At 35.8% G+C, this 22,661-nt stretch overlaps 1 protein-coding gene across 1 annotated transcript in view; it reads right to left on the reverse strand.

Annotated features, from left to right (window-relative positions):
* The window catches only part of PGAP1 (post-GPI attachment to proteins inositol deacylase 1), an 86,310-nt gene that overhangs the window by 13,103 nt on the left and 50,546 nt on the right, over positions 1–22,661 (reverse strand). Inside the window, 3 exon segments of the mRNA XM_017869303.1 lie at positions 693–890; positions 1,630–1,720; positions 17,506–17,599. Coding sequence (XP_017724792.1) covers positions 693–890; positions 1,630–1,720; positions 17,506–17,599 — 383 coding nt within the window.

Raw genomic sequence — 22,661 nt, forward strand, 5'->3', positions numbered from 1 at the left:
ACATCTCCAGTCTTGACAGGAGGAGAAACTATGTTCTATTCCTTAAAGCCTAGAGACCACTCAGACCCTTGGTGGTGTTACTATCAGAACCTCTATTTGAAGTTTCTCAGAAGGGTGGAGGAAGAAGCATCACACCCACTATAATCTCCTCTGTGACAGGAAATCACATGACATGTCTGGTAAGGAGGAGTGGCAATGGGCACTAGATTGATGATTTACCAGGAAAGCCTACCAGTAACTTCAGATTCAAACTGTGTCATTGGGCCCATAATAAAACTCTAGGCAATGTTTCTGGAGCTTTTATACATCTCATCTAATCTGATCCTAATATCTGGATTACAGACTCTTGCCCCCTGGTTTCACTATAGAAGTCAGCATATAAAAGCAGTATCACGGGAGAAACAATCCCTCCTGGGAAAGATTCACAACCACGAAATTTGAAACTATCTGTGTAATTTGTCAAACTTTTTTACTAACTCTTAAGCACTAAGGTCAAAATCAAATGTAACATTTAACTGGTAATAAATGATTAGCTTTCACAGACACTAACTTTGAACACTAACCCATACTTTTGCTAGCTATATATTTTTCCTTAGAAAATAGTTTAGTAAAATCATTAATTTCAGGTTCCTTATCAGAACATATATTTCTTCTTAAAGCAATAAGAAAGCTGTTAATCATTCATTCTTTACCTTTTCAAAGCTAGCCACAATGAAGAAAGAAGTCTCACAGATGCAGAAGAGAGTAGGCCACTCCAGTAGGCAGTACACGTTCCAAACAGAAAGAGAATCAAGGATATGAGGGGAAAACACATACTCTGACTAGTTAAAATGACGGCATCTAATTCTGGTAACAATAATACATCCCACAATTCGTTAAACCATTTATACCTGTGGAGAAAAGAAAATATAAAAGCAAAAAACCCAACAACTGAAATGTAAGGACTTAACATTTGAGGTATCTGACCATTTAAGAGAGTCTCTAAAGTTCCCTGATACTTAATTTATAATTATACTGAAAAACAAATATTTAATTCTTTGTATGGAACAAGTCATTCATTTTCCAAGTGAGCCTACTGATCTTCGAAGATCTGCATTTCAATATAGCTTTACTACTCTCTATTGATCCTAATAGAAAGTAATATGTTCTTTTTTTTTCAGAAAGCCGAGTTAGTTGTAATGATGGAAAAAAAGATCTACATATTGATGCTTAACCAAAAATCTGAAAATGTGACTAAATTAAGAATGGAATGTTAACTAGGGTAGAGAGATCTAAAATACACTTTCAAAAGTGATCAGAGAGGCACTGTTTCATCAATACCCTGTAATGATTTGCATTTGAATATAGGATACTCACAGATCATGGACCATATACACCTATTTACAAACATTAAAGGCAGTCTAAGTTTAGACTGATATATATAAAGTGAGTAATTACTTTTGAAATGATTATACTATTAAGTAAACATTGATATACTTATTAGACCTCTGCCTAAGAGAAAAAAAATCCCATTTAACGAAACAAGTCAACTGCCAAATCTGTATGAAAATTTATATTGCATTATGGAACCAAATACAATGTTACATGTAAAACACAATTAAAATCATTATCACAGATAATAAAACTTACCCCAACAGAAACTTAATGATAATTACAAAAGGATCAACTTTGTATGGTTTGGCTTCTTTATCCAACATGGTAGCATATTCTAAGCAACAACCTGGTGATTTAAAAAAAGTTATATGCAATTCACAGTAATTAAGTATAAGATATACTATATCCCACGTTCTCTATGAGAGCAACGTATTTTGTGCCAGAGAAAGCAAGCGTCTTCATTACTATCACAGAGACTCTTCTTGAAAGATTAAAAATAGCTGCAATTCAATAGCTCTTATATTAGAGTACACATTCTATCACTTGTAAAAACAAATTCAGGAAGTCAAAGCTGGGATTTCATCAGCTGTATTTTCACAAAGCTCCATGAGTGATTTAAAAAATTAGCTTTATTGGACACAATTCTGATATAATTCTTCTATTTAAAGTATATACAGTTCAGGGGTTTTTAGTATATTCAGAGTTGTACATCCATCACCACAGTCTTAGAACACTTTCATTATCCACAAAAGAAAGTTTTCTTTAAACTATCACTCCCCAAATTCCCATCCCTTGGCAACCACTAATATACTTTCCTTCTCTAAAGATAGGCCTATTCTGAACACTTCATATACATGGAATCATAATATGTAGTCTTTTGTGATGGGCTCCTTTCACTTAGCATTTTTCAAGATTCATCCATGTTGTAACATATACCAGTATTTCATTTAATTTCTTTTTATTCAAATTCCTTTTATTCCATTGTATGATTATATTACATTTTATTTTTCCATTCATCACTTGACATTTGGGTTGTTTCTGCTTTTGGCTGTTATGAATAATACTCCTATGAACATTTGTATATCAGTTTTTGTATGGATATATGCTTTCATTTTTCTTGGTTATATTCCTGGGAATGCAGATGCGAGTTATGCAATAACTCTATATTTAGCCATTTAAGGAACTGTCAGACTGTTTTTTTCACAGTAGCGACACTATTTTACACTCCTACCAGCAGTGTATGAGGGTTCTAGGTTTTCCACATCCTCATTAAAACTTATTATTTGTCTTTTTTTAATTACCGTCATTCTAATGGGTATAATCCACAGGTGATTTTTGATAAGCGTCCTTGGTTCAGAACTACATCTGTAATTGGTTGGATACATAATCCAATACTTAAAGCCTCTAGATTAACCAGCATCAAACATCCCCCAGATGTACATTCTATATGTTTGAGAATCAATTATCAAGTCAGTTGAAACCAAGAAAAACGAGACTTTTTTCAGACTTTCAAAACAAGATAGACATACTCAAGTCTGGTTGATGTCATAGAGTCAGAATCATCTCTTTTTTTTTTTCTTTTTTTTTTGAGAAAGAGTCTCACCCCGTTACCAGGCTGGAGTGCAGTGGCGCGATCTCGGCTCACCGCAACCTCTGTCTCCCGGGTTCACGCCATTCTCCTGCCTCAGCACTCCAAGTAGCTGGGACCACAGGCGTGTGCCACCATGCCCGGCTAATTTTTTGTATTTTTTTTTTTAGTAGAGATGGGGTTTCACCGTGTTAGCCAGGATGGTCTTGATCTCCCAACCTTGTGATCTGCCCGCCTCAGCCTCCCAAAGTGCTGGGATTATAGGCATGAGACACCGCACCCGGCCAGAATAATCTCTTAATTAAAAGGCTGGGTCTGGCGCAGATCAACTGAATATTGCTTACCTCTTCCTGGAATATAGGTTAAATCAGGTTAAAATTAACACTAAAGGCAGACTTGAAGTTGTATAAAAGTAACTGAAGGGCACTAAGTAGTTGTAGAAAGATTTGAGTGGAGGGGATTTATGGACTGCTGCTTTAATATATTCAGGCCACACTCTTTTTTCCCTGCTCCTGCCTCCCTTAATCACTGTCCAAGCCCAGTGAAACAAAGTTTTAGCCTCCTGGAAACTGCTATACTCCAGGGAAGGTTTTGTCCATTGTACTACAGTTTCTACATCTGCTTCTCCAGATCCATTCTCCACCCCTCACTTTTTCCTGAATTCTGGAAGGCTGACTTTTATGGACTGGCTTCTAGTTAAGTTCAGGAGTTAGAGGTATCAACAGATAGGAGGGTAGGAGAAAATAAGGTTAGTGTATGTATTTCCTCATCTTTTTCCTGCTGAGCCACAGGTTGGCAGTGGCTGTAGTGTTCCTGCACACCAGGCTACAGCTCCAGGAATGGTGTCCACTCCTACAGCCCTCTAGGTTTGTTCCTTCTCTTGTCCTGGTACCTTGGAGTACTAGATGGCTCTGTTACTAGTTTAGCACCTTTCCATTTCTTGTTGGTTTCTCTTAATCCTGCACATACCTTTGAAATTGTCCATTAAAATCTCAATTATTCCAGTCAGTATGCCTAATTGACACAGTTGATACAGCTCAAATATAATAAATGCCTACTGTGTGCTCAGTACTATCTTAGACACTAGGAATAGAATGGAGAACAAGATCAGGCTCTACATTTTAAGAAGTCTTCAGACTACAGGAAGGAAACTGCAAGTGCCAGGGTATACAATGGAGAAAACAAGTGAGGAATTTTCTTGGGGATGTCTTAAAACTTAAGAGGATCCCAAACTCTTGCAAATTTGGGAAAGACAGATGATACATTTAAGAAATCATCTGTCTTGTCTAGCCACATGTAGGTTGAAAAGGCAGCAATGAAGCATTGGCTCTTGGAAGGAAGGAGGGAAGGAGGAAAGAACAACAGACAGACGGACAGAAGGAAGGAAGGAAAAATGGAAGGAAGGGAGGAAGGGAGGGAACGAGGAAGAGGAAAAAAGAGACGGGAGGAGAAGGAAGGGAAGAAAGAAAACAAAACAAACTAGGATGACAAGGAAGGAAATTAGGGAGTGAGTGTCTCTTATTAGAAGTATACATATTATGAACTATTCCTGCAGCAGCAACAGCAAAAAAAGAACAGGGATGGGGATCAGTGGGAAATAACCTGAATCTAATCACACCTATAGCTCTAATTATCAATTTATAGAAAATAGAAAAACATGTTCAACTGTACCATGGGGATGGAATCAGCAAACTCCAAACTGTAGAAAATACAAAAGTATATAAAAAAGTTTTATTTGATAAATTATAAAGGGAGAAAAAGAGATGGAGAATAGACCCTACAGATAAAGAAACAATTCAGTTCTGACAATGAAAGTTGTTGTCAGAATCAAAATGGAGTCACTGTGTTCTTTCTTTCTTTCTTTCTTTTTTTAAATCCTGACAAATAGAGTCAGGGAAGGCTGTGAAGGGAGGGTTCTCATGCTTGTATACCTAATAGCAAAACTATCACAGAAGACTCTGCGAAAACCACAACTCTTCAAAGGCCACTGCAACCTTACACACACACAAAAATACTTCTCTGAGGACATCTGCCCAGCAACTACTTGTCCAACCTCGGGCTGGCACCACCCTTGTTATGGATCCTTGTGGCCAAGGATAATTATTTCAAAACAATTATATAATCCTCCTCATTTTTTCTTTAACACTCATTGTCTTCCTTTACCTTCCTGAATATGCAAACAATTTACTATGACCTGTGGATTCCTGTTGCAATACCCTATTCCCAAATAAACATTATTTTATTTTAGAGAGGCCCCTCTCTGTTATTTAGGTTGACATGAAGAGTGTCCAGAGGTAGGACCTGGAATAGGATTACTTTTGGACACAGTTTGTGATGCTCAGAACTGGTGTGCAGTACTCACTTGAGCCCCTGGAGCTCTCTGCTTCCATGGCACACCTTTTTTCAGGCCAGGACTCTCTCTCCCTCTAAAATCAAGGTAGAACCTCTTGACTTTATTCTGGATCTGGTAAATAAAGGACCTTACATCTCTCCTGGGATGACAGAAGACCTTTTGTCTCTTCTGGTAAGTCTTTCCTGGTGTAAAGACAAATGTCTTTGTGGTTTGAGGACCCTAGTTTCTATGGAATTTACATTCTGTTTGTTACACATGTCTTTTCTAGGGAATTTACTTCAGGTTTTCTGTGTGCCTAATTTAACATTTTACTTGATCTGCATCCTGCAGGCTACTTTACCCCAAATTTTGGTCCACAGCCTTAATTACCTATAGGGGCCCAATTCTGTCAGAAATATAATTTGAATCTAATTATCTTTCATAAACCAGTGAGTTTGTATTACTACTTTATAATTAAAATTCCAAAATGAAATCTATTAAGGCTTTTGAGTATGTCTATATATGTTCAGGTACATTTATACATATGTACATGTATTGGCATAGTTGGCCAAAATCCCCTAAGATATTCTATTCAGATTGGCTTCAATAAATGAATACTCATATAAATTATATACTAATTAACCCAAGTGTCTTTTAGTTCAGTGACTTAAGTAAATCTTTAATAAATAAGCTGGTTCTCATTTATTAAATACTAATAAGTGACAGTTCAAATTACTTGTTAAATTTAAGGTTACTAAGAGTTAAATTTCTAGTTAAAATATAAATTAATTTACAATAGCAATTCTAATTAATGTATATAAAATATATTAAAATAATGTATTATTGATGAGAAAATTATTAAGAAAGGCATAAAATGTGTTCTTTATTGAGGAAAATAATTTTGTCTAATTTGGATGTTTAAGGTTGTTTCTAAATACAGATTTAGAAAAAAATAGAAACAAGATAGAAAGGAACCAGTAAGTAAGAGAGAGATGTGAACCAGTAAGTAAGAGTAAGCCATAAAGTTATGGCTTGAGAATGCGTTTTGGTAAGGAAGGTTAAAAGAAAACAGAATAGTTTTGTATAAGAACAACTTACATGATACATTTTTGTCCTAAAGTAAAATGACTGGTTCTTTAAGAAATAGGAAATATTTGGACAAGACAGAAAGGCTAAGCATGTTATCAAAGGTCTAAGTAAATCATGAAAAAAGTTGATGAAGAGTGACTTTATGAAAGAAAATTCTGCATGTGATCAAATTGGCTATAAAAGAGATTTCCGTCTTTCTAAAGATTAAGCTTTGATATTAAAGATACACTAACGCAAAACTAAAAATTTGGTCCCCTATGTAAAAGCAAGGCTTTCTTGAAATATTCATTTACTCTTAGAAAATTAGAAAAGGTTTTGATTTTTAAATCTGAAATCTGTTTTCATTAACAGCCATGTTTTACACTGTCCAGAGTTTCTATTTCTGCCACATTTCCTCCTGAGATCTGCTCTTCCTCTCTCCCTTTAAGAAGGCCTCAGGTGATAACCTCCCTTTCAACCTTTTTTGTCACCTCCTGTGTAACTTTTTTCTTCAGTTCTAACTCTACTATTATGGCCTGAAGCCAAAATATTCATCTAGAAAAACAATGTTTTCCTCTTGGATAACTTGATTCTATATTATTGGCTTTTCTTGATATGTCTCAATTGTTCCATGTAATCAGGAAACTGTGTCACGTGCTTTTACTTTTTCTACAAGCCACTTATTCCTCTGTTTCCAATACTAGCTTCTTGTTTATATCCCTCTATAATATGGGCTTACACTTATAACCTTAGACACATTTTTCCTGTATCTGATTAAATTCAAGTACCCGTTCATCAGGTTCGTTTAAGTTCTGGGTTATCTAAATGAGTTTCCCATAAGAAGATGAAGTCACACTGCAACAGACTTTTCTTTATCTTTTGGTAATAAAAAACCTAATCCAGATAACACAAGAAATTACACAGTACTGACGTTTTATAGGATAATTTCCTGTGTTAATCTTTATTAGTTTTTTTTTTTTTTATCACTTAGGATAACTGAGCTTTAAGAAGGTTAATATTTTTATATCCATACAATTTTCTGTATTGCTTTTTAAGTCTTTTATTACTTTAAATGAACTATTATTTCACAATGACCTGTGATCCTCTTTTGATCAAGTGTTTTGAACCTTTTGACTTCTTTGGCAAGCTTTCCAAAGATGAAAATTTCTTTTTTTTAATGGTGGAGGAGTGCAATGGTGCAATCACGGTTCACTGTAGCCTCAACCTTCCAAGCTTAAGTGATCGTCCCTTCTCAGACTCCCAAGTGGCTGGGACCACAGGTGTATGCCACCACACCTGGCTAATTATTTTTTATTTTTTATACAGAGAGGGTTTCACCATGTTGCTCAGGATAGTCTCGAATTCCTGTGCTCAAGTGATCCACCCTCCTAGGCCTCCTAAAGTGCTCAGAGAATAGGCATGAGCCACCACACACCTGGCCAAAAATTCTAAACTAAGTCTTTTTTATCTTAGCTTTCAGATTTTCTAGCTGGGCCCCTGAAAAGCCTCCAAGAATACATCTCTCATCTTGTAGAGATATTATATGATTAGGCTTATTTGGTAAATTATATGGAAAACATTGTCAAATGATAAGTGATACTAGATCTTCTTTCAGTTATATTCATGCTATTGATAAGCTACAAAATTATATAAATTTACAGAAATCAAATATGTTATCAGTCATAATTTTGGTTATGTTAAATCTTCTTCAAAGTTATATTTGTATGGATATGCTATTGATGTCAACATTTCTAAAAATTATGTAAAATTGATAAAAGTCTGATGGTCCTGATATAATGCTGTCAGTCATGATTCTAGTTGATATCTTAAAATGCTGCATGTTAACAGAAATAACTAAAATTTCCTTATCACTTTGGGGTTTTCATCAGATTTGAACCATGACTATGATAAGTTTCTGTCATCCACAGTTACTGTTTTCAATTCTTCTCCAAAAGCATTTGCAATCAGCTGTATTGCAATCAAGTTTTTCATGAAAAAACTTTAACAAGAACTCTTTCTCTCTCTTTTTTCTTTTCTTTCCTTTAAAGACAGGGTCTCACTCTGTTGCCCAGGCTGGAGTGCAGTGTTGCAACTGTAGTTCATTGCAACCTTGAACACCTGGGCTCAAGTGATCCTCCCACCTCAACCTGCTGAATAGCTAAGACTGCAGGCGTGTGCCACCATACCCAGCTAATGTATTTTTTTTAAACTTTTTTTTTCTTTTTTTTGTTTTACAGAAACCTGGTCTCCCTATCTTGCCTAGGCTGGTCTCAAACTCCAGACCTCAAAAGTGATCTTCATATCGGCCAGGCACGGTGGATCATGCCTATAATCCTAGCACTTTGTGAGGTGGAGGCGGGCAGATTGCCTGAGTTCAGGAGTTCGAGACCAGCACGGTGAAACCCCCGTCTCTACTAAAATACAAAAAAAAAATTAGCTAGGTGTGGTGGTGGGCACCCGTAGTCCCAGCTACTTGGGAGGCTGAGGCAGGAGAATCACTTGAACCTGGGAGGCGGAAGTTGCAGTGAGCCTAGATCAAGCCACTGTCCAGCCTGGCGACAGAGCGAGACTCCGTCACCAAATAAAAAAAAAAAAGGGATCCTCATATCTCAGCCTCCGAAAGCATTGGTATTACAGGTATGAGCCACCACACCTGTCCAATAAGCACTCTTAAACACAGATTTCTGATAACTTTAAGATTAATTAACTAAATAAAAATTTCCAAAACCCTGATGAAAAAACTGATGGGCTCAGGAAACTGCTAATCAAAATCAAGCAGAACAAAAATTAATTACATGAGATTGACCAACTGATAGTGTTTTTATGACTTCTACTTGAAATGTTGGTTCTTCACTTAAATGTTTTATTTTCCAGATTTAAGGAAAATTTATCTCTTAAGCAGGCAATTTGGTAAAGTATACTTTTGTGAACAAAGATGGAATCATATGCTTTTTCTCTACTTGGTTCCTACAAAATTTGGAAACTATCTGAGTATTCTTATGGCCATATGATTTTTTTTTTCCATAAGTCCAATAAAAATCTGGCCTCTTTATAACAGGACACAACTGGAAATATTGTATTAAATGTTAGTTATATTACCAAGGCTTTATCAAATATGTTATATTTGAGAAGATGCACAGAATATCTGACTTTAAAGGTTCCAAGCCTGATAGTGAGTAAATAAAAACTGTCAATTGCTGGCAGGCCTAGGAACCTTAAGACCTTAAAAACCTCAAGAGGTTTTTATTATTTTGGGTTTTTTTGTGTGTGTGTGTTTTGTTTTGTTTTGTTTTGAGACAGAGTCTCGCTCTGTTGCCCAGGCTGGAGTGCAGTGGCGCGATCTCAGCTCACTGAAACTTCTGCCTCCTGGGGTCAAGCGATTCTCGTGCCTCAGCATCCTGAGTGGCTGGGATTATAGGCATACAACACCATGCCTAGCTAATTTTTTTGTACTTTTAGTAGAGATGGGGTTTTTGCCATGCTGGCCAAGCTGGTCTCAAACTCCTGAGCTCAGGTGATCAACCTGCCTCAGCCTCCCTAAAGTGCTGGGATTACAGCCATAAGCCACTGTGCTCAGCCCTCAAGAAGTTTTTAAATCTGAGATTGCTATGTGATCAATGCAGAGATAAAAAAAAATTATGTTTCTAAATAAAAGCTGTAATACACCTGTTATTAGAATGTAGCTCTGTTGATTGTTTTCAAGTTCTTGATAGACTATACTACTTGACAGACTAGACTAGATCCTGCATTCTTCTAGATCTTCCAATCCAACTTTCTTCCATGGAATTACTGAAAATGAGAACAGCTTTGTTCTGAAAGCCCTATAAGCTGAAACTAGATGCATTTTAAGAAATAAGCCTCATGTTTGATGGGGCCACACAAAAAGTTCACCAAGCCACCTGATGTCATAATCAGAGTCATCCAAACTACAAACCAGGATGAGAAGTTGACACTTTCACTCTTCAGATAGCTTTTCCCAAGATGTCAGAACAAGACTTCGTATCATGACACCCTTACCCTTCTTAATGACCTTTTTTACTTGAAGGATAAGGTCATTTGATGTATTCAACTGGTTGTGTTTAAGCCTAGGTTCATGGTTCAAAACTATTATGCAAACTGATCATTTTACTTTGTATTTTCCCTTTCTAAACTTTCTGTTTTTCTTTGTGTCTTCTCTGATTTATTTGAGCTGTGCTTTGTAATTCTCATTGTGGAAATCTTTTGCCTCCCTGGTTAGCTATATTCCTAGGTATTTTATTCTTTTTGTGGCAGCTGTGAATGGAATTGCCTTTCTGAAGCCGTTGCCAGAGCAATCAGGCAAGAGATAGAAATAAAGGGCATCGAAATAGGAAGAGAGGAAGTCAAACTATCTCTGTTTGCAGATGGCATGATTCTATACCTAGAAAACCCCACAGTCTCGGCTCAAAAGCTCCTTCAGTTGATAAATGACTCCAGCAAAATTTCAGGATATAAAATCAATGTACAAAAATCACTAGCATTCCTCTGTTAACTTGTTTAAATTTTGTAGAAATACAACTCCTAACAGCTTAATGCTGGCCCAGCACTTTGAAATGATGGCAAAAGACTATGGAACAAACTAAACTGAACTTAATAATGGACTCCAGGTAGACTTAGCCTCAGAGCCACTCCCTTCAAACCTCCCTCAGTGCTCAAATGTGGCTAAAAGGTTTATGACACTGACTTCTAGTCACCAATCATTACAATGTGGGATTAGACCAGCAACCTGGGACAGGTCTATTCCAGCACCAAGGGATATCAAAATCTAACTATAGGGTGATTGATCAGTGATGCTTTTGGAGAAAGATCTTAATCAAAAGGGGGAAAATGTAAAACTGGCCAGAATCAACATGGAGTCATTTGTGTTAGAAAAAGAAAAAAGAAAAAAACAAAACCAAAACAAACCCTGACAAATAGAGCTGAGGAAGGCTAAGAAGAGAGAGTTCTCACACTTGTATGCTTGATAATAAAACTAACACAAAAGACTGCAACCTGGAACAAAGGCCATCTCAACCTTACACAAAAAAAATTTCTCTGAGGACATCTGCCCAGCAACTGCCTGTTCAACCTCAAAATGGCATCGCCCTTGTTATTCATCCTGGCAGCCAAGAATAATCATTTCAAAACAATTTTAATCCTTTTTATTTTTCCTTCAACATCCTGTCTTCCTTTACCTCCCTGAATATGCACAAGTTTACTGTAACACACCAATGCTCTATTACAAATAAACATCATTTTCCTTTAGAGAGCCTCTCTCTGTTTGTTATTTAAGTTGACAAAACTTAATGAAACTAATGACCAACTGGACTGTGTGGATCTTCTTTGAAAATGCTTTAAAAATTTTTAAAAAAATATTTGACTCCTGGCCAGGCATGGTGGCTCACGCCTATAATCCCAGCACTTTGGGAGGTCGAGGTGGGCAGATCATGCGGTCAGGAGATCGAGACCATCCCGGCTAACAAGGTGAAACCCCGTCTCTACTAAAAATACAAAAAATTAGCCGGGTGTGGTGGCAGGCACCTGTAGTCCCAGCTACTTGGGAGGCTGAGGCAGGAGAACAGCGTGAACTCTGGAGACGGAGCTTGCAGTAAGCTGAGATACTGCCACTGCATGCCAGCCTGGGTGACAGAGTGAGACTCCATCTCAAAAAAAAAAAAAAAAAAAAAATTGACTCCTAAACAATGAATGGGTTAATGAGGAAATTTTAAAAAATTAAAATATTCCTTGAGACAAATAAAATGGAAACACAATATACCAAAACTATGGAATACAGCAAAGAAAGTTCTAAGAGGAGAGTTCATAGCAATACATGCCTAAATCAAAAAAGTAGAAAGACTTCAAATAAAAAACCCAATGATGCATCTCAAGAAACTAGACAAGCAAGAACAAATGAAAACCAAAATTAGTAGAAGGAATAAAATAATAAAGATCAGAGCAGAAATAAAGGATATTGAGACTGAAAAAAATACATCAGCTATGAACAAGCTTCAAGGAAAAACAAAAAGATCAACAAAATGAAAAGTTGCTTTTTTGAAAAGTTAACCAAAATCTACAAACTTTTAGCTAGACCAAGAAAAAAGAGAGAAGACTCAAATAAAATCAGAGACAAGGAAAGAGTTATTACAACTGATACCACAGAAATAGAAAGGATCATTAGAGAATATTATAAACAAATTTAACCCCACAACTTGAAAATCTAGAAGAGATGGATAAATTCTTGGATACAGCCAACCTACCAAGGTTGAATCAAGAAAAAAAAATAGAAAACCTGAACAGACCAATTACAAATAATGAAGCTGGGCATGGTGGCTCACACCTGTAATCCCAGCACTTTGGGAGGCTGAGGCAGGCAGATCACCTGATGTCAGGAGTTCAAGACTAGCCTGGTCAACATGGTGAAACCCTGTCTCTACTAAAAATACAAACATTAGCCAGGTGTGGTGGCACACACCTGTAATCCCAGCTACTTGGGATACTGAAGCACAAGAATCACTTGAACCTGGGAGAAGGAGGTTGCAGTGAGCCGAGATTGTACCACTGCACTCCAGTCTGGGCAATAGAGTGAGACTCTGTCAAAAAAAAAAAAAACAAAAAACCAAGTAATGAGATTGAAGCAGTAATAAAAAGTCTCCCATCAAAAACAAGCATGGGACCTGAGGGCTACACTGCTGAAATCTATCAAACATTTAAAGAACTAATATCAACACTAGTCAATATTCCAAAAAGACACTGAAGAGAAGAAAGCAACTCCAAACTCATTCTATGAGGCCAGCATAACCCTGACACCAAAACCAGAAAATAATACAACAAAAAAAGAAAAGTACAGGCCAATATCTTTGATGAACATAAAGGCAAAAATCCTCAACAAAATACTAGCAAACTGACTTCAACAACATATTAAAAATATCATTCACCACGATAAAGTGGGATTTATCCTAGGAATGCAAGGATAGTTCAATGTATACAAATCAATCAATGTGATAAATAACACAAATGGAATCAAGAATAAGTATAAAAATAATTTCAATGGATGTCAAGAAAGCATTTGATAAAATTCAAAATTGCTTTAAGATAAAAACTATTAAAAAACTGGATATAAAAGGAACATACCTCAAAACAATAAAGGCCAAATATGACAAACCCACAGCTGATACTATACAAAATGGGAAAAAAAATTGAAAGCTTTTCCTCTAAGACCTAAATAAGACAAGAATGTCTGCTTTCACTACTTATTCAATAGAGTACTAGAAGTCCTAGCCAGAGCAACTAGGCAAGAGAAAGAAAAAGAGTGCATCCAAATTGGAAAAGAAATAGTCAAGTTATCCTTGTTCACAGATGACATGATCCTAGATTTTAAAAAAACCTGAAAACTCCACCAAAAATACTATTAGAATTGGTTTTTTTGAACTCAGTAGAAGTTTCAAGATACAAAGTCAACATATAAAAATCAGTAACTTTCTATACACTAATAGAAATCTGAAAAAGAAATCAAGAGGGCTGGGCGCAGTGACTCATGCCTGTAATCCCAGCACTCTGGGAGGCCGCAGCAGGTGGATCATTTGAGGTCAGGAGTTCAAGACCAGCCTAGCCAACATGGTGAAACCCCATCTCTACTAAAAATACAAAAAAATTAGCTGGGCGTGGTGGCACATGGCTGTAATGCCAGCTACTCAGGAGGCTGAGACAGAAGAATCGCTTCAACCTGGGAGGCAGAGTTCACAGTGAGCCGAGATCGTGCCATTGCACTCCTGTCTGGGTGACAGAGCGAGACTCTGTCTCAAACAAAAACAAAAACAAACAAACAAACAAATCAAGGGAGTGATCCCATTTACAATTAAATTATATCTAGGAATAAAAGTAACTAAAGTAAAAGATCTCTACAGTGAAAAATTATAAAACACCAATGAGAGAAACTGAAGAAGACACACAAAAAAATAGAAAGCAATTCCATCTATGTTCATGGATTGAATGATTCAGCATTGTTAAACTGTCTATACTACCTCAAGCAATGTCTAGATTCAATGAAATCCCTATCAAAATACCAATGAGAGTCTTCACTGGTATAGAAAAAACAGTCATAAAATCATATGGTACCAAATAGGCAAAAAAATCCTGAACAAAAACAAAGAAGCTGGAGGCAATCACATTACCTGACTTCAAAATACACTACAAAGATATGGCAACCAAAACAGTTTAGTACTGCCATAAAACAGATACATAAGCCAATGGAACATAATAGAGAAGCCAGAAATGAATCCACTCATTTACAGCCAACTAATTTTCACTAAAGGTAACCAAAACATACACTGGAGAAAGGACATGGTGCTGGGAAAACTGGATATTTATATGCAGAAGAAAGAAACTAGATCCCTATCTTTCATCATGTGCAAAAAATTAAATCAAAATAAAGACTTAAATTTAAAACCCGAAACGATGAAACTACCACAAGAATATATTGGAGAAATGCTTTGGGCCATTGGTCTGGGCAAAAATTTTTTTGGGTAAGACCTCAAAAGCACATGCAATAAAAGCAAAATGGGATTATATCAAGCTAAAACACTACTGCATAGCAAAGGCAACAAACACCAAAGTGAAGAGATAAGCCGAAGACTGGGAAAAAATTTTGCAAACTATCCATCTGATAAAGGATTAGTGACCAGAATATATAAGGAACTCAGACAACTTAACAGCAAAACAAATACTCTAATTTTAAAAGTGGCCAAAAGATCTGAACAGACATTTCTCAACAGAAGAAATATTAATGGATGGTCAGACGCGGTGGCTCACGACTGTAATCCCAGCACTTTGGGAGGCCAAGGCAGGAGGACTGCCTGAGGTCGGGAGTTCAACACCAGCCTGACCAACATGGAGAAACCCCGTCTCTACTAAAAATACACAATTAGCCAGGCATGGTGGCCCATACCTGTAATCCCAGCTACTTGGGAGGCTGAGGCAGGAGAATCGCTTGAACCCGGGAGGTGGAGGTTGTGGTGAGCTGAGACTGAGCCATTTCACTCCAGCCTGGGCAACAAGAGCAAAACTCCATCTCAAAAAAAAAAAGACATACCAATGGCCAACAAATATAATTTTTAAAATGTTCAACATCACTAATCACCAGTGAAATGTACATCAAAACTACAATGACATATTACCTCACCCTAGTTAAAATGGCTTGTTATCAAAAAGACAAAAAATAACAAGTGCTAATGATGATATGGAAAAAGGGGAATGCTAGCACACAATTGGTACAAGTGTAAATTAGTATAGCCATTATCAAAAACAGACTGGAGATCCTTCAAAAAACTACAAATAGATCTGCTATATGACCCAGCAATCTTACTGCTGTATATATTATCCAAAAGAAAGGAAATCAGTATATCAAAGAGATGTCTGCATCTCCATGTTTACTGTAGCACTATTCACAACGGCCAAAATATGGAATCAACCTAAAGTCCATCAACAAATGAATGGAAAAGAAAGTGGTAATATATACACAATGGAATATTATGTAGACATAAAAGGAATGAAATTCTATCATCTGTAGCAACATGGATGTAACTGAAGGACATTATGCTAAGTGATAAGTCAGGCATAGAAAGACAAATATTATACATTGTCATTCATATCTGGGAATTTAAAAAGTTGATCTCATGGAGCTAGAGAACAGATGGTTACCAGAGGGTGGAAAAGGTAAAGAGGAGTGGAGGGATGAAGAAAGAATGGCTAATGGGTATAAAAATACAGTTAGAAGAAATAAGGTCTACCGTTTGATAGCACTGCAACCTCTGCCTCCCGGGTTCAAGCAATTCTCCTGCCTCAGCCTCCCGAGTAGCTAGGATTATAGGTGCCCACCACTAAGCCTGGATAATTTTTTGTATTTTTAGTAAAGACGGGGTTTCACCATACTGGCCAGGATGGTCTTGAACTCCTGACCTCAGGTGATCCGCCCACCTCGGCCTCCCAAAGTGCTGGGATTACGGGCATGAGCCAGCACCTGACCAAGATGACTGTAGTTAATAATTTATTTTATATTTTAAAATAGCTAGAAGATTTGGAATGTTCCCAACACAAAGAAATGGTAAACGCTTGAGCTGATGGATATCCTAATTACCCTGATTTGATCTTAACACATTATATGAATGTGTCAAAATATCACCTGTACCCCATAAATAGGTACAATTATGTATCAATCAAATAAATTAAAAATAAAATACTTCTTAAAAAGTCATTTGAGGCCGGGTGCGGTGGCTCACGCCTGTAATCCCAGCACTTTGGGAAGCTGAGGCGGGCAGATCACAAGGTCAGGAGTTCGAGACCAGCCTGGCCAACATGGTGAAACCCCATCTCTACTAAAAATACAAAAATTAGCTGGACATGGTGGCCGGTGCCTGTAATCCCAGTTACTTGGGAGGTTGAGGCAGGAGAATCACTTGAACCTGGGAGGTGGAGGTTGCAGTGAACTGAGATCACACCATTGTACTCCAGCCTGGGCAACAAGAGCAAAACTACGTCTCAAAACAAACAAACAAAAAAAAAAAAAACAAAAAAAGGCATTTGATAATATTAGGGCATTCTTGTTAATTTTTTGGTGTGTATTATGGTTAAATGTTTTGCCCCTTTTTAAGTCATAAATACTAGCAAATTATTATATGAAGATAATTACACTGCTTGATTCCTGTATGTATTTTAAAAAATGACTTAATTAATCTGGTTAGACTCAAAGTTATTTTTTCCATTAAAAATGACACTGATACAAAAATGACAAGCTAAGAGGATGTTAATAATTTGCAGGTCTTAAGACCACAAACTGAAGGTCTCTGGACTAGCTTCCTCAAACTATTTGGGATTGGTAGTTGATAGTAGAAAAGTAATAAAGATGCAGAGAAGGCTCATCATAAAATCACATGCTATTTTGGAGTTTTCAAGAACAGAATAGTAGCTACTATTATGTGGTATAATTATAAAATATTAAATAAATAAAATAAGGGAGTTTTAAGAACTCTCTTAATTATGTCTACTGATTTAATATAATAGAATTATACATATAAATACATATGTGGAACTAATAGTTGTTCTACTTTAATATTCATAACAAAAGTAACTTAAAAATTAGAAGCATTCTTACCTGTTGAGAAAAGAGAATATAATTGTCCTCTATAAGTAAGAAGCATATTAGATACGACATAAGCAGGAAGAGCTCCACCATGAAATCTAACTACCTAAAAAACAGGTAAATCAATGGGCAACTCCTGAATATTCATGTTAATGAAATAAGTGTAGTTTCACATAAAATTTAAAAGTTGCTCTTCAATGTATACCTTTCCTGACATGGCCACAAAGATATTTCCAGTAACAAGTATCAAAAACTCTAAGTAAAATAAATGTTGAAAATACATAGCAAACTAAAAATGTATCTGAATTTTTTATCAAAGGCATAATAGAACATATAATTGAGTAGCATATACTACAAAACTGTTTTCCAGGACACACTGATTATTTAACATGTTCCAGGCATGACAGTAAACACCTTATATGCATTATCTCATGTCCTTCTCCTAATATCGTTTGAGGTAGTTCTTATCCCTATTTTATAGATAAAGAAATTCAGGCATGAGAGCCCAACTAACCTGCACAATTTAAAACATAATGGGCAAGTTACTTAGCTTTCCCTCTCTATGTCTTTATCAGTAAATGGGGACAATACTAGTATGTACCTTATAGGTAGTTATGAGGATTAGACATGCATATGTGTGTAAGGCATTCAGAATATTAACTCATATATGACCAGTTATGAGAAAATGTTAACTGCTTTATTAACTTTTTATGTCCTTCACTGTGTTTGAAAATCTTATGGAACTATAAGTTTTAAAATCAGTGCCTAAGTTCATAATCATTATGTTATAGTGCCTCAAGTCATCCTATCAGCTCTCTACAAAATACATACAACAAAAACAAGCATTCCTATACACCAGTAACAGACAAACAGAAAGCCAAATCACAAGTAAACTACCATTCACAATTGCTACAAAGAGAATAAAATACCTAGGAATACAACTTACAAGGCATGTGAAAGACCTCTTCAAGGAGAACTACAAACCACCGCTCAAGGAAGTAAGAGAGGACACAAATAAATGGAAAAACATTCCATGCTCATGGATAGGAAGAATCAATATTGTGAAAATGGCCATACTGCCCAAAGTAATTTATAGATTCAATGTTATCCACATCAAGCTACCATTGTCCTTCTTCACAGAATTAGAAAAAACTACTTTGTTTCATATGGAACCAAAAAAGAGCCTGCATAACCAAGACAATCTTAAGTAAAAAGAACAACCCTGGAGGCATCACTCTACCTGACTTCAAACTATACTACAAAGCTACAGTAACCAAAACAGTATGATACTGGTACCAAAACAGATATACAGAACAAACGAACAGAACAGAGGCCTCAGAAATAACACCACACATCTACAACCATCTGGTCTTTGACAAACCTGACAAAGACAAGCAATGGGGTAAGGATTCCCTATTCTGTTGGGAAAACTGGCTAGCCATACACAGAAAACTGAAACTGGACCCTTTCCTTAAACCTTATACAAAAATTAACTCCAGATGGATTAAAGACTTAAAGTAAGACCTAAAACCATAAAATCCCTAGAAGAAAACCTAGGCAATACCATTCAGGACATAGGCATGGGCAAAGACTTCATGACTAAAACACCAAAAGCAATGGAAACAAAAGCCAAAATTGGCAAATGGGATCTAATTAAACAAAAGAGTTTCTGCACAGCAAAATAAACTATCATCAGAGTGAACAGGCAACCTACAGAATGGAAGAAAATTTTTGCAGTCTATTCATCTGACAAAGGGCTAATATCCAAAATCTACAAAGAACTTAAACAAATTTACAAGAAAAAAACAACCTCATCAAAAAGTGGCGAAGGATATGAACAGACACTTCTCAAAAGAAGACATTTATGTGGCCAACAAACAAATGAAAAAAAGCTCATCATCACTGGTCAATAGAGAAATGCAAATCAAAACAACAATGAGATACCATCTCACCCCAGGTAGAATGGTGATCATTAAAAAGTCAGGAAAGAACAGATGCTGGAGATAATGTGGAGAAATAGGAATGCTTTTATACTGTTGGTGGGAGTGTAAATTAGTTCAACCATTGTGGCAGACAGTGTGGCGATTCCTCAAGGATCTAGAACTAGAAATACCATTTGACTCAGTAATCCCATTACTGGGTATATACCCAAAGGATTATAAATCATGGTACTATAAAGACACATGCACACGTATGTTTACTGCGGCACTGTTCACAACAGCAAAGACTTGGAATCAACCCAAATGCCCATCTACCCAAAGGATTAAAAATCATGGTACTATAAAGACACATGCACACGTATGTTTACTGCGGCACTGTTCACAACAGCAAAGACTTGGAATCAACCCAAATGCCCATCAATGATAGACTGGATAAAGAAAATGTGGCACATACACATCATGGAATACTATGCAGCCATAAAAAAGGATGAGTTCATGTCCCTTGCAGGGATATGGATGAAGCTGGAAACCATCATTCTCAGCAAACTAACACAAGAACAGAAAACCAAACACTGCATGTTCTCACTAATAAGTGGGAGTTGAACAATGAGAACATATGGACACAGGGAGGGGAACATCACACACCAGGGCCTGTCAGGGAGTGGGCGGCTAGGGGAGGGATAGCATTAGGAGAAGTACCTAATGTAGATGACGGGTTGATGGGTGCAGTAAACCACCACAGCATGTGTATACTTATGTAACAAACCTGCACTTTCTGCACATGTATCCCAGAACTTAAAAGTATAATTTTTAAAAAAGCCTTAAGTTCTTTTAATGTCACATTATTAAAAGTAAATTTACTTTAAAGCATGTTTTCCATTCCACATAATTTTTTTAGAACATGTATAGACTTCTCTGGCAACCTGAGGAAAGCTATGTAAGTAAAAGCTTACTATAAAAGTTGGAGAAAATTTCAGAAAATTAAGGGTCTCCCTAAAGTTCCTCCATGGATTCCCAGGTAAAAAGAGAAGAGAAAAAAATCAGATAATGTACAGCTCATACTTGTCACTTACAGTTTACAGCTTTGCATGGAAGGTTGGGAAAGCTGAGTAAAAGGGAAAAGACCATTTTGCTACCTAATACCAAATCATACATAACATGCTGGGAAATATACTGTACTTAACGAGAGTATAAAAGGAGAGTTAAGCAACATAGCAGGCTCAGGAGTCAGACTCCTGGATTTAGATTCCAGCTTTGCCTCTCACTAGTTCTGTGTCCTTGGGCAAGTTATTTTACCCCTCCATTACTTTCCCTTCCCTCTCTCTATATCTTCACCTGTAAAATGTGATAAACAGCACTTACCTCACAGGGATGTAAGGCTTAAATATGTTCACACTTGCATAAAGCATTTGGAACAGTAACTGGTACATGGTAACTGACTGGAAAATACTAGCTGTTATTGTTACCTTTAATGCCCTTCACTGTGTTTAGAATCTTGTAAGAGGTCCCATGCAGAGTATTCTGAATATAAAATTTCTTTTAATGACAGAGGATCATTGTTATGAGTATTAAATGTTATACTGGGCTACAAATACAACTGGGTATATAAGATACTACTAAACTTACAATCATAAACTGACCTCCCTGTCTCTTAGTCAAACTGTAGCCATACTTAGTATTTGGTGCAGTTATTTCTTTAAATTTTGAATTACATGCCAACATTGAAAAATTAAAATATTTCGTCTAAAAATTCATATTTCTAGTTTCTCTTAAAAGCTGAAGATCTGGCAACACTGGACTTCATTCCTGCACAGAAATGATTTACCAGCGTTTATGGAATTCTCTTGAGAAAGTAACTTTGAGTTTATGCTTTGCCCTCTTTTTCGTAAGAGCAGACTATAGAATATGTGAATATTTTCCTCTTTCCTTTATCAGAAAAAAATTTAACTTTATGAAAAGTTATCTACTGAAGGCTGAAGTTTCTCTTATTCATTTTCTCCAACCTTCTGTGACTGAATCAGCAACATTCAAAATATGTATTGTTTTTTAAAACAAGTAAGATATACAACTTTCATTCATTCTCTTACTACCTACAAGCTACATTTTTAAACAAGCATGAAGGAAGAACATCTTATATCTTTTCAATAACTTGAAAATTTAATTCAATTAATACAAATTCTTTTGTTTTAAATTTTTTATTACAGAACTAAGCTTAAGCTTCAATAATATAAATTATTTAATTGACATTTTAAAAGACTCTACATTTGATACTGTTAACACCTGTACATCCTCAGTCTTTAGAAAGATTTCCACATCAAAACAAGAATACTAGGTTTGTCCTCTTTTGGTTTATAATTATGCTTGACTCTAGTGTATCAAGCTGACTTGACTTTTCTTGTTACTAAATTGAATTATGAGACACAGGAATTATATGGATGAGAGTATGTTATATTCCTACTCCAAACCACTGTTTACAGTAATATGCCCTTTCATCATACTAAATATACAATAGTATGAATTTGAGAGATTTAATTGGTTCAACATTTTAGAATATGTACTGTAATTATCCATGATGCTATTTTCCAACTTATACAAAGATTTTAATCTTCCCTTCCTAATTTAGCACAAAATTTTTATATATTAACTTATAATTTTATAATGTTCACAAATTAATAACTATCATAATCTAGTTCTCACCAAGTTGCTCTGAGGATTAAATGAGATAATGCATATAAAAAATGTTTCTAATTTAATTTTGTCTTGTGAGTTTTATTACAGTATTAAATGACTTAGAGTTAAAACAAAATTCTACTATGCCTGCATTGCAAAATACATCAGAGCAAAAAAAAAAAGTGAAAGTAATAAAAGCTATAATACAAATTTGACTGAATTTTAAAACTATATAACTTCCCTAACTTATCAATTGTTATCTTATTTATGTCCAGGTTGCACAATTGTGCAAATTATAGCAATGCTAAGTAGTATCTATAGTTCTACTACTTTATGCAGTATTTTGTAATATTATTTGCTAATGAATTCAATACGTTTATCTTTAATAGAATTTATGTTTACCTTTTATAAACTGAGTATGCACAATATAAAAAGTTATTTGAAAACATTCATTTATATGGCAGAGCCTACATATTTTATTGTACTATGATTTTATAATGTAGTATGAGCAACATGAAATCTTTTTTCTTTTTCTTTCTTTTTTTTTTTTTTTTTTTT

Source organism: Rhinopithecus bieti, unplaced genomic scaffold (genome assembly GCF_001698545.2).
Source record: "Rhinopithecus bieti isolate Rb0 unplaced genomic scaffold, ASM169854v2 scaffold_2572, whole genome shotgun sequence".
Lineage (NCBI taxonomy): Eukaryota > Metazoa > Chordata > Mammalia > Primates > Cercopithecidae > Rhinopithecus > Rhinopithecus bieti.